The 12,475-nt window shown below is 41.4% G+C and overlaps 1 protein-coding gene across 4 annotated transcripts in view; it reads left to right on the plus strand.

Moving 5' to 3' along the window:
* The window catches only part of PDK3 (pyruvate dehydrogenase kinase 3), a 67,681-nt gene that overhangs the window by 51,924 nt on the left and 3,282 nt on the right, over window positions 1-12,475 (plus strand). For 2 of the 4 annotated variants that reach the window (XM_030306185.1, XM_030306183.1), the window contains 5 exons: window positions 2,748-2,824; window positions 4,132-4,233; window positions 4,614-4,724; window positions 7,936-8,049; window positions 9,344-9,483. In XM_030306185.1, coding sequence (XP_030162045.1) covers window positions 2,748-2,824; window positions 4,132-4,233; window positions 4,614-4,724; window positions 7,936-8,049; window positions 9,344-9,483 — 544 coding nt within the window. The remainder of the gene's footprint in view (window positions 1-2,747; window positions 2,825-4,131; window positions 4,234-4,613; window positions 4,725-7,935; window positions 8,050-9,343; window positions 9,484-12,475) is intronic. The other 2 variants (XM_030306184.1, XM_030306186.1) reach the window with 2 other exon arrangements.

The following is a 12,475-nucleotide window of genomic DNA, read 5'->3' on the forward strand; positions in this document are numbered from 1 at the left end:
CAAATCAGAGTACTTTCTTCAAAGATAACCTTGGAAAGGGGTGCCTAGGTGGCTCAGTTGGTTAGGCATCCGACTCTTGATGTCGGCTCACAGATCAAGCCCCGAGTCAGCCTCCGTGCTGGCACCGTGGAGCCTGCTTGGAATTCTCTCTCTCCCTTTCTGCCCCTCCCCTGCTTACGCTCTTTCTCTCTCAAAATAAATAAATACACATTAAAAAAAAAAGAAAAACCTTGGGAAAACTGGGGCTATTCATGTACGTGTTGTTAGCCCAAAGTAAAGCCCTCTTCGTTTGAGCATTTGGGGAACCCTCTGGTCAGAAGCAGCTTACTGTGTGCCTATCCTAAAGTCCTTTGAAAAGCCGTGACTAGGTACGCAGGGTGCCACAAGTCAGCCTTCTCATTTAGGTGACAGCCGAAGGGGCACATGGACAGCGGCCACCTCAAATGATTAAGCCAGTTCCTCATTCTTCAACAATATTACAACCAAGGTGTATCAGACCTCAGATGACACCCAGCAGGGTAACAAGAACCTGACTAGCATTAAACTTAGCAGCTGCACTGCCGTGGCCAGAAGACTACCTCCTTTTCTACATTCTGAGAGAAAATTATTTTGAACCCAGAATTTTGTACCTAGCCAAACCTTCAATCAAGTGAGTCAGAGGGTGTAAGGTTTGAGAAATGCATTTCCCAAGCACCCCTTTCTGAGGTAGGCGACTTGACTGACTTGATGGTGTATATAATATGGATATAAAAAATAGTGAAGAACATACTGGAACTTTAATCAAAAACAGTTTGAAGATGATGGCTACGCAGCATGTTTGGAAGACAATTCTAGTTTGAAAAATCATAAAGAATGGAATGGATACCATGTACTAGAACAGTAAGCTGGGAGATCTTACTGATACGGTAAGGAAAGGGAAGCATATGTACCTTGTCCAGTTACCCAAGAGGAAGGGTTGTTAGAAGCACCAGGGAATAGATGAAACTGTGTAAGAAGGACACAGTCCAGATATTCAGTGACCTCAAAAAGGGTAGCATGATTTTGAGCAGTTGGTGGAGGATTAAGAGAATCCATTTCACCTTAGGGCTGAGAACTTTCTCCTTCATGCGACACATGAAACATGTCATTGGAATCACGGGGGAGGAAATGTGGTTCTACACACTGTTGTGGCTGCTCTGCAGTGACCAGTATTTACCTACTTAGGATGCTACCAACACTATCAATTTTCAGCTTTTTAAAAAAGAACCTAGAGACAAAGTACAGAAGAGTTAATTAGGGTTACAGAACAGAGTGGTCATATTATCAACCAAAAGACTAAAGCGGAAACAGTAACAAGTGGCTGCCTCCGGGTGCAGACTGGGGGTTGAGATGGGAAAGGGTAGAAGGACTTCTACTTTTTTTTTTTTTTTTTTTTTTTTTTTTTAAGAAAAATCTTAAATTGGGACGCCCGGGTGGCTCAGTCGGTTAAGCGTCCGACTTCAGCTCAGGTCATGATCTCACGGTCTGTGAGTTCGAGCCCCGCGTCGGGCTCTGTGCTGACGACTCAGAACCTCGACCCTGCTGCGCATTCTCTGTCTCCCTCTCTCTCTGCCCCTCCCCTGCTCGTGCTCTGTCTCTCTCTGTCTCAAAAATAAATAAAAACCTTCAAAAAAATTTTAAATCTTAAATTATGTATTTGACATAGTACTTGCCAAAAAAACTGATCATCAAAGAGTTCAGGATTTAGAGTCAGAAGCTCTTGGTTCAGTTGTCTGATTTCAGGCCTCTTCCGTTTCAGTAGGCAAGTCACGTAGCCTCTGCAAATCCTGTGCCCTCGCCCACAATAATACTACCCCTCTGTGAGCCACATAGTACTGTCAGGAGGGAAAACGCGATTGGCTAATGCAGGCAGAAGCTCTTTGTAAATTGCTAAGAGCCAAACAAATGTTTGCTCTACTTTATATCCCTGTTACTTTATTAGAGGAAGTAGTTAGGTTGAAATTATAACACGGCTGAGTATGTCTGCATTCTCCTTGAGGAAGTTCACGTAGGTTCCGTCTCCTAAGTGATTTCTGGTCACGAGGAGGAGGAAGGACCCCATTTTGCAGCATCTACTCGATAGCCCATACGCTGTTCTTGGTGCCTGACATGGGATTCAGTATTTCTCGTATTTTCCTCCAGAGATCCTTAATGCAAGGAGAAAAGACTGGGGGTCGCTCAGGGAAGGGGTGGGAGTTTATCTGCTAGCTACTAGTAGAAAAGTTATGTGAACCTTAAATGCTACTCCATAATGTGCCTCGTTTGTTGAAACCGAACAGGATTTAACATTGCTGTTTCGTCCAGTTAGCCAAGAAGATGTGCCCCTTTTCTGCTGTGGCTTCACATTCCTCCTGATCACCACTGGGGTCACCAGTGGGGGTGATGTCCCCGAATTTGAAAAAAAACTGAGAAATATTTAGATGACTTCAATAAAACTCAGAATATTATGACATAGGTGATAATATTCCAGTCTTGCTCCAGTTTCAGAGAAATTGAATAATCTGCCCAAGGTCACATAGCTGGTAAGTGAGGGAACAGGATTTCCCCCCAAATTGGTTGGACTTCCAAGCATATGTTTTTGCTCAGCCCTACCTCTGGAGGTGGGAACCTAAGTTAGCCTTTTGTGTAGAGTTCTTTTTTATGTACTTGAAAAATAGAATACCAGCGGCTTTCTTGGCTTTCTTGTAGTTTTGGTCCTTACTCATTGATGGTTTTGTCTCTGTTTTCAGCCAAAGCTCCAGACAAACCTATTCAGGTAGTTTATGTGCCCTCTCATCTGTTTCACATGCTGTTTGAGTTGTTCAAGGTAAGTGGAATTTAAAAACATGGAAAAAAGTCTTCATTTTAAATTACTTTGATTCAAGGCATAATGGATTCGTTAGATTAGCATAAGAAAAGGTTTTGCATAACCATTTTAAAAATTCTATTTCTGATACCCTGTGGGTTTTATAATTTGTACACTGTGAGATGAAAAATTACTGTGTACAGTATAGTTTTCGTGAATATTAGTACATATTGATTTTGAAGCTTAATTGTACCTTAGTGATTTTATGTAAAATCCATCCTGTTTTTTCTTCACTTATGAGATGAGAGATGCATTTTAGTTTCCAAACCTGGTAGAGGCTTTATTGATGGTAGCCAGATCAAAATAAATACGTGTTTTTGCATATCTGTGTTTGTAAACATTAACCATGTTTCTGCATTAGCATTTGTTTTAGTATTGGGTGATACCGTAACCCTTTTACACATTTGAGTCCATTCAGAAGATCTGATGGAAGCAGAGGGGAAATATGGGGGAGGACTGGACCAAAAGAAACACCAAAAAACAAAAGAACAAAACCTCTTTAGACTCTGCAGCTTAAGCTGTTGCTTTTGTCAATCGGTAGCTCATGGCATTTATAAGAGCAGTATTATAGGCACAAGGTGTTTAAGCTAAAATTTCATGTCTTCCAATGTGTAAAACCCTAAATTGAACACCTGAAAAATCAGTTATGCTGATTTGCTTCCCAAAATTATAATGTTACTGATGTAACATTTTAAGGTTGAGATGGGCATTCAATTGTGAACTTTCTCTTCAACAGCTGTGGCTTTTTCAGAATTTCTTTTTAACTGACATTGCCTTTTTTTTCCCTCAGCCAAATGATTAATTTTTGTGGGAAACATGAATACTCTCAGGTTTTCCGCCTTCTGTAGAGGAAAGGTGCTCTGTAAATGCACACTGATAAATAGGATTTAAAGTGCATCAGTGCGCCTCTGTAGCCTCGTTACATGTGATAAAAACATCCCTCTTGGTTAAGAGCTGAATAATTTAAATACCCTAAAGTGAAAGCAAGGAGAAAAAAGGAAGAAAAGAAAAAAAAATATTTAGTGTGATGGATGGGAAGGAAACTAGATGAAAATCAAAATAAAGCATCAGGAAAATTTTCCTTGATCCAAACACACATTTAGCTAAGTTCTTTAGAGGAAAAAAAAAATGGTGTGTAAAACCAACTAATATCTGTCTGCTCCACAAAAGTGGTGTTGTGCAATAAGCAATCCTCTGCTAGTTTCTGTTTTTAAGTCATGGTTCGTGAGTCAGCGGTATGCTTAAAAAAAAAGGTCTTACTATTTCAGAACTCAATGAGGGCGACAGTCGAACTCTATGAAGACAGGAAAGAAGCCTACCCGTCTGTTAAAACCCTTGTTACTCTGGGGAAAGAAGACCTATCCATTAAGGTGACTGCTTTATTTGCACAGATACTTTGTCTAGTTAATTGAATAGTACCTAGACATTGCGGCATCAGAGGGAAGAGAAGAAAACTGACAATGGATGTCATGACAATGTGTGTACCACATTCGATCTTTCGCTTGTTACCTCATTTAAACTTATCAGAACCCCATTTTTCAGGGAGCTGAACAAGACCTCAGCCCCGAGCCTGTCGGGTCCTATTGTGTTTCCCTGCCCTCTTTGTTTTAGGTTTAGATGAGAGAACCATATTTCACCGGGGGTTCAAAGCCCTCGTACAGTTTAGAGTTATCTGGTAGGTACTTTAATGAACTTCTTGCCTTGTACTAAGAATGGATTGATTTGTTCTTAAACATTTTGTACGTTACAGATAAGTGACCTAGGCGGCGGCGTCCCACTTCGAAAAATAGACCGTCTTTTTAACTACATGTATTCAACTGCTCCTAGACCTAGCCTGGAGCCTACAAGAGCTGCCCCTCTGGTAAGCATCTCAAACTGCTGCTTAAGGAAAGGCCATGAACACGAGGAGGGACTCCTAAGGGAATGGGCTAGACTTCTCCCTGGCTGGTTAAATACGCCTCTTTGAATTCGAATGTTTCCCGCGTGATTTGGAGGAGGGGGTGTTTTATCCCGCTACTACTATCTTTGTGAATCCTTTGGACCTAGATTTCTTCTCTAATTGTGTCTTAGCAACTCTCAGAGCTGAGTACCTCACTTCCTGATAGAGGCAAACAGCGTTTCCCTCTGGTTAAGACTGCTGCCAGGCCCCATTTACCACCTGGGGCTACCCTCGGTGAGAGCGGAAGGTTAATAGCAGGCGGGCAAAGTTGCCTTAGAGTGTGTTTGGCTGCCTCGTGCTCCGGACCCCGGGGTGCTGCATATTGTGGAGACCCAGATCGCCCAGGGCTTTGTAGCCTCCCCCACCACATTTGTTTATATAATTAGAATGTTAAATTATGAACACATTATGTTTTTTATATTAAACAACATAAGCAGGAAACATATAGGTGGCGTATGCATTTTCAGAGCCCTTTCTGTCTCAGTCCTACTGAGGCAGTGAGAAAAGCCCCAAGTTACCATGGCAGCATTTAGATCCTGCTCGGGCCACACTTTGTTCCCCTGCTGAGTGTTTCTAATTGACAAACAACAATTGAACCCTTTGTCATTAAACACAGCAACATATCTATCAGTCTGCAAAATGGTTGAGGGCACAAATTAAGTTTCATTTTCAAGTCCGACCTGATAAGCACATAAGATTATATTTTATTTGTATGAATAAAATCCAACACTTTGTATCACTTATTCGAGACAGAGTTTGTTAACTCAGCATGTTGAAAACAGGAAGTCATTTTTATAGGAGTCAAGAAAATTCATGAAAAAAACAATTTTGAAAGGCATTGTCTTCGCCAGCCTCTGGTCCCTACTGAAAGGAATGTCAAAAGAAAAAAAAAAAACACTACAAGCAAATCTGGAGGCTTCCCCAGTTGTTTAAAAGGAATATGGGTCGTCTATATCCTCAAATAGCATCTTGAGGATAGCTGTTCTGTCATAGTTTTTTTTTAAAAATGAAACTGAACAATTGACATAGAACTTCAAATACTGTTGCTCTAACCTCCCCTTTTATTAAAGATGAGAAAATAAGGCTAGTGCCTCGCCCAAGGTGGTTGTGCTCATTACGGCAAGGCTGGCACCGGCCACGTGTGCGTTACCCGCAGGGCACCATGTGACCTCTCCTTTGAAGAAACGCTTCCACTAGCATCTCTCCCAGTCATAAACTGTCTTCAGCTTTAAAGTGGGCACGTGGATATGTACTTCTAGAAAACACTTTACTCGCTGAGCACCTTACCACGTTACAGCTCTGTGCCTTGACACATGCATTTCTTTTGTGGAAAGGTCCTCCTACCCCACTCCTATTGATCCTTTGACACCCTGGGACAACGTTGGTGAACCTCACCAAATCCAAGTTAGACACCCCTCCTCTGCATCCTCAGGGCCTACCTGTCTCCTCACGCTCATGTTCTCGATCGTTCCCTGGGGGACCCGATATCAGCCTCCGGGCCTTGCTGGAAATGTGGGAGGCAGACTTCCTTGGCCTCTTCCTGGAGTATGCTGGTTTCTTTACTGTGGTGACATCAGTCACCCTCTTGTCCTCAGTACCGTTAATATCCTGCCAGTACTAAAGCCCCCACCTTTTTTTTTTAAAACTTTTGTGTGAGAGAGAGTGTGTGTGTGTGTGTGTGTCTGCCCCTCCCCACACGCAGGGGAGGGGCAGAGTCAGGGAAGGGGGAGAGAAAGAATCTTAAGCAGGCTTTACACTCAGCACGAAGCCCAATGTGGAGCTTGATCTCATGACCCTGAGATCATGACCTGAGCCAAAATCAGGAGTCAGATGCTGAAGCGACTGAGCCATCCAGGCGCCCCTGCCAGTACTAAAGCCCTTAAATGACAGTACGCTCTGTAATATGCGCCCCTTTGTGTCGGGCCCTGCCCTGAGGAAGGAATCTAAGAAAGATGTTTAAAAATGGTAGAATTCCACGTTACCTGGTAAAGTTGCTGCTCTGCAGTGTGACAGCAGCTTCACTGTGTGTACTTGGGCTTAGTTTCAGGCACTGTGTCAAGACTTGACACTTACGGTCTAGTCCTCATAGCAGCTCTGAGGCAAGTTTTTTATTACATTTTCAGATGAGAAAACAATCTCAGGTTGAGTAAACTGCTCGGAGTGAATTTCCACTTAGGTCTGTCTGAGCCCAAAGCCAGGGCACGTGCTGCTCTAGGAGCGCATTACCCCACTGCCTCCCCCAGTAGCCATGCCACGGGATTTCATCCGAGGGGCCAAAGCTTGGGGCACTGAATCTGCCCCTCCACTCCACAGTTACTGAAATTAGTCTCCATTGTTCTTAATGTCCTTGCCGGTATCTGAAATTTTTTTTTCCCAACGACCTGTTACATTCAAGGTTCTGTGACGTAAAGATATAGGACAGTACTGGAATTGTTTTCTCGTCTCTAAACACATGTTGATCTGCCGTATATCAAAATACTTTACCATTCACAGAACCTTAGGAAGTAGACTCAGGAAATTTTCGTTTCGGTGTGTTAGCCTGGGTACCGGTCGATATGAACTCCTGTGCCAATTTAATTTTCACTCCAAAGAGCAAGAAATTTTGATAATGAAACTTAAGGGTGATGTGGTTTAGTTTTGTTACCAGTTCAACTCCCATTTGATTTGGGATTTGCTTTAAAAATGCTAACAATTTGGGGCGCCTGGGCGGCTCAGCCAGTTGAGTCACCAACTCTTGATTTCGGCTCGGGTCACGATCCCACGATTGTGGGATCGAGCCCTGTGTCGGGCTCCATGCTGAGTGTAGAGCCTGCTTGAGATTCTCTCTCTCTCTGCCCCTCTTCCCCATCTCTAAAATTTAAAAACATGCTACCAATTTGCTTTAAGACACTAAAAAAAAAGCATTAGTCAAAAATTGAAGTATTTCTAATATTTTCCAAACATAAGAGAAGTGTTTTTGTAGGGTGAAAATAGATTATTTGCCATAAATGAGCATATACATTAAAGGTTGGGTCTGTAATTTATTTGCATTAAAACTGAATTAAGTATTTCTTTTAATCTTCCAAAGAGTCCTCATACCGAATGGGTTCGCATTTGTAGCTGTCTCACTGTATGGATTTTCTTTTCTCCGTAGGCTGGATTTGGTTACGGCTTGCCAATTTCTCGTCTTTACGCCAGATATTTTCAGGGAGATCTGAAACTCTATTCCATGGAAGGGGTCGGTACTGACGCTGTCATTTACCTGAAGGTACTGCGTTTCATTAGTTATATGAAGGCATCTTTACGTTTTAAAGCTTTAAGTTCTTACATCTAATGGAGAACAGCACTACAGCATGTCTTATGTTCAGTTCAGATTTACTTTAGTTTTATGGGAAAACCAAGGTATGTCCTGTCCTTGATTTTCTGCTCAGGTGTAGCAAAATACGAAATACGGACATGTAAACACATAAATACTGATTTTTAAGACTAAGATTCTTAGTTGTGTTTTCTTTTAAAATCGCATAACCATTGAAAAGACTAATGTAAAAGGAGATAGATTTTCCTAAACTGAAGTCTTTGAGTCTCTTGCTTTAAAACTCACTGGCTTTTCCAAAGTTACAAGAATTCAGTAATCATGGTATGGTGATATAAAAGGCTGATCTAATAACAAAGCTTCTGTAACACAGGTGTTCTCATTCATTGGTAGCATCAGACTTTTATTTATTTCTAAACTCGAGAACACTTGAAGTATTTTTTTGAATAGGTAATACAGGCACGTAGTACAGAATTTAGAAGCTACCAAAGGGAAAAGTAAGTCTTTCCCGCCACTGGCTCTGAGCCACCCAGGTCTCTTTCCCAGAGGTAACCATGGTACCAGTTTCTCATGGAGCCTCCTGGAGTTGATTCTGCATTGTTAAACATCTGGGGGGAAATAATTTTTTCCCACACTGATTATTTCCACATTTTGCTCTTTTTTTTTAAGCTTTCCTGTATATCTTGGAGATCTGCTACATCCCTGCGTATAGAGATGGTCATTCTTTTTCACAGCTGCGTATGCGCAGTGTGTTACATGTTATACGTGATGTGTTATATACCGTAACCTAACCAGGGATTTGGAGTGTATATCTTATGTGCCACTGCATCTAAATGATGTGATATTTGGCATCACCTTACGTGCTTATGTGTATAAATTTAGTATGTATGAAACTTCAGTTCTGTGTGGGCCCTCTGGGGAGCAGTCAGCCTGTGAACAACAGCGCTCAGCCTAGAGACCGTATAGTCAAGGCGCCTGAGTATTTCAAAGCAGTATTAACTGAATAAAATACTTTGTGTTCTGGTTACGTGTACTTTGGTACTGGTTTTGAATGAGTGGATGTTTTTATTCCTTTAAAAAAGCTTTAATTTAATCCTGGCCAATCTATGTCCGCTATCGAAATGTAATTTTAATGTAATTCCAAAAGTACGCATCAGGGTTTCTAATGTTGTAAATAGTAAAACTTTAGTATCTCATGTGAGAAAAATGACATGTGGACCTTTGGTGTCTGTTTTTGTCTTTCTGTTAGGCACTTTCAAGTGAATCATTTGAGAGACTTCCAGTTTTTAATAAGTCTGCCTGGCGTCACTACAAGACCACACCGGAAGCTGACGACTGGAGCAATCCCAGCAGAGAACCTCGGGATGCTTCAAAATATAAGGCGAAACAGTAATTTCATACTTTAGTTTCTATTATAAAGTATCTGATTTTTCCCCAGAATGTACCAGCCCGATGATACCTTTAGCCAAATCTTCTCTGTGGTTTTTTCACTGGAAAAGCACAGTCATCTCTAAAGAAAGAAAGGTTGGGGGCACCTGGGTGGCTCAGTCAGTTAAGGGTCCAACTTTGGCTCAGGTCACGATCTCATAGTAGATTCGAGCCCGGTGTCGGGCTCTGTGCTGACAGCTCGGAGCCTGGAGCCTGCTAAGGATTCTGTGTCTCCCTCTCTCTGCCCCTCCCCCACTCATGCTCTGTCTCTGTCTCAAAATAAATAAGCATTAAAATTTTTTTTTTTTAAAGAAAGAAAGGTTGGAGCAGCTTTTTCACACCAGACAGGAAGGACAGCATGAACTGGGTTGCCAGAGTAGCCATTCCGATAGAGGTGTCCATGTTCTAGAAGTTCTTGCGCTGTGGGGGTATTAATAGCAGTGAGCAAGGTTTATCCTGCCATAGATTGGATTTTTAAAAAGTAAATTCTGCAGTTTGTCATCATCTATGAAGACTGACAGGAGAGTGTTTAGAGAAAGTGTGTGGGTGGGTTGAATCTGAAAAAAAATAAAATTATCAGTCAAGATAAACAAAATGTGGTTTATCCATACAACGGAAAAGGACGCATACTGTATTATTCCACTTACACTGAGATACCTAGAAAAGTCAGATTTATAGAGACAGAAGGTAGAATGGCGATTGCCAAGGGCAGGGGGAATGAGGAGTCATTGTTTAATGGCGACAGAGTTTCTGTTGGGAAGATGACAATGTTCTGGAGATGGAGGGTGGTCACAGTTGCACAGAACTCCGAACGTGCTTAATGCCCCTGAACTGTGCTCTTAAAAATAACCATTTCTTACCATCTTACCAGATAGCCAATTTTACGGATCATTTACCACAGTTAAAAAATGAAAAAATTAAAAAGAGGAAAAAAAATCACAGAATAACAGCTTTCACTACTTTATGGTAATAAGGGCAATAATCCAATCTTTGGTTTCCAGTTTTTTTTCTTCTGATTACTGTCAAGCTCCCACTAGGCTAGCAACAGTAAGGGCTCTGTTTATTTAAAATAACCTTTTATTAATAGAATAGAAAGCAGTGTGCGTGCATTATAAAAAAAAAAAACTTAGAAAATGTAAGTAAGCAAAAAAAAAAAAAAAAAAAAGAGAAACCACTGTCTGCTCACAACTCCAAGATAACGTCTCTTACAACTTTGTGTGTCCTTCCAGATACTTTGCTCTTTGTATATACAGGAAAACCTTATCGAGTGAGTTACTTGCTCTGCGAGTGTTCCACAGGACGAGCAAACATTTCTAATATATTTTAACTTGCAATACGAGTAGTACGTGGTGCCTAACGTCACATGATCACAACTGAGCCAATGGTTCTTGAAATTCGCTTTGATATACGAGTGCTTTGCATTATAAGCATGTTTCCCGAAAGGATTATGCTCACAAACCAAGGTGTTACTGTATATGTATTTTCCCCAAATGAGATTTAATTATTTATACTGTTTTATGACCTGCTTTCATTTCATTTAACCATTTCCACCTTTCCACATCAATAGATTTTCATCTTGAAAATTTCCATGAAGTGTCTAAGCCTGGATCAATTCCAGGACTGTGTAACAAATTCAAGCAAATCTCAAGTTGTTTTTAATCTAGGACAGCTTTTTTGTTGTTGCTGCTACTTGTCCTGCAAAAATACCCACCTTCATTTGATTGGTTTCTTCTTTGAAATGTCATTTGGCTTTTTCCCCATTCTCTGTATTTCCTATAAAGTGCAAATTCATCTAAAGATTGACCAGAGCATTAAAAAAATTTTTTTTAATGTTTCGAGAGAGAGTGCAAGTGGGAGAGGGGCAGACGGAGAGGGAGACACAGAATCTGAAGTAGGCTCCAGGCTCCAAGCTGTCAGCACACAGCCCAACATGGGGCTTGAACTCAAAAACCGCAAGATCATGACCTGAGCTGAAGTTGGACGCTTAACCGACTGAGCTGCCCAGGTGGCCCCTCAACAGAGCATTTTTTGCTGGAGTCCCTCATAAGCACTCTTTCAGAATTACATTATGAGGGGATGCCTGGCTGGCTCAGTCAGAAGAGCCTGTGACTCTTGATCTTGGGGTTGTGAGTTCAAGGCCCACATCGAAGTGTAGAGATTACTTAAATAAGTAAGACAGAAAACCCCAGAATTACACTATGATGCCCGTGATCTGTGACCGATCCACCATTAGTGATGTTAACATTGACCATGTTGCAGATGCTGGCTGTCTGGGCCCTCCATGGTAGAGGCGTTTTTACCTTCTCAACTAAAAAGTCCTCTGTGTGGTGTTACTTTGGCCCTGGGCAACCATCACCTAGTGGTTTTTAACACCAGTTGGTAATTTTGGCCTGAATCAGTAACTTCATTAATGTTTATAAGATGATGAGTTATTTTTGATATCATTCCTTTGACAGTTATTAGCGGACATTCTCCTCTAAAGTTCCTCCTTGTCAACGCAGGCCATTCAGGTATCTCTGGAAGTACAGTTCCTCCTGGAAAGGCAGGATAAGAATTTAAATATTTCCCTACCAATTTTCAAGGCTAGAAGTTGAGTTAAAATCCACCTTAAACGGTGACAAATGATTTTCTGGCTTTCTCCTTTTTGAGTATTATTGTGGATAGGATAGACTTTTCTTCTATATGTTTCATTCAGAACTTAACATACATACGCACACATATATAAAGTGCACACATCTTAGGTTTATAGCTTGACACGATTTTACATCGGTATTTCTAGCACCTGAAATGGCCCCTTTCTAATCAGAGTCTTTTCCCTCTACTGTCCCCACCGTGTAACCATTACTCTGACTCTGTCATTTCTTAAACGTAAAACAAAAGGAACATGTAGTGTGTACTCTTTCTGTGTCTGGATTTCTGTGAGGTTCACCCATGTTACTGCACATAGCAGCCA

This window comes from Lynx canadensis, chromosome X, assembly GCF_007474595.2.
Source record: "Lynx canadensis isolate LIC74 chromosome X, mLynCan4.pri.v2, whole genome shotgun sequence".
NCBI lineage: Eukaryota > Metazoa > Chordata > Mammalia > Carnivora > Felidae > Lynx > Lynx canadensis.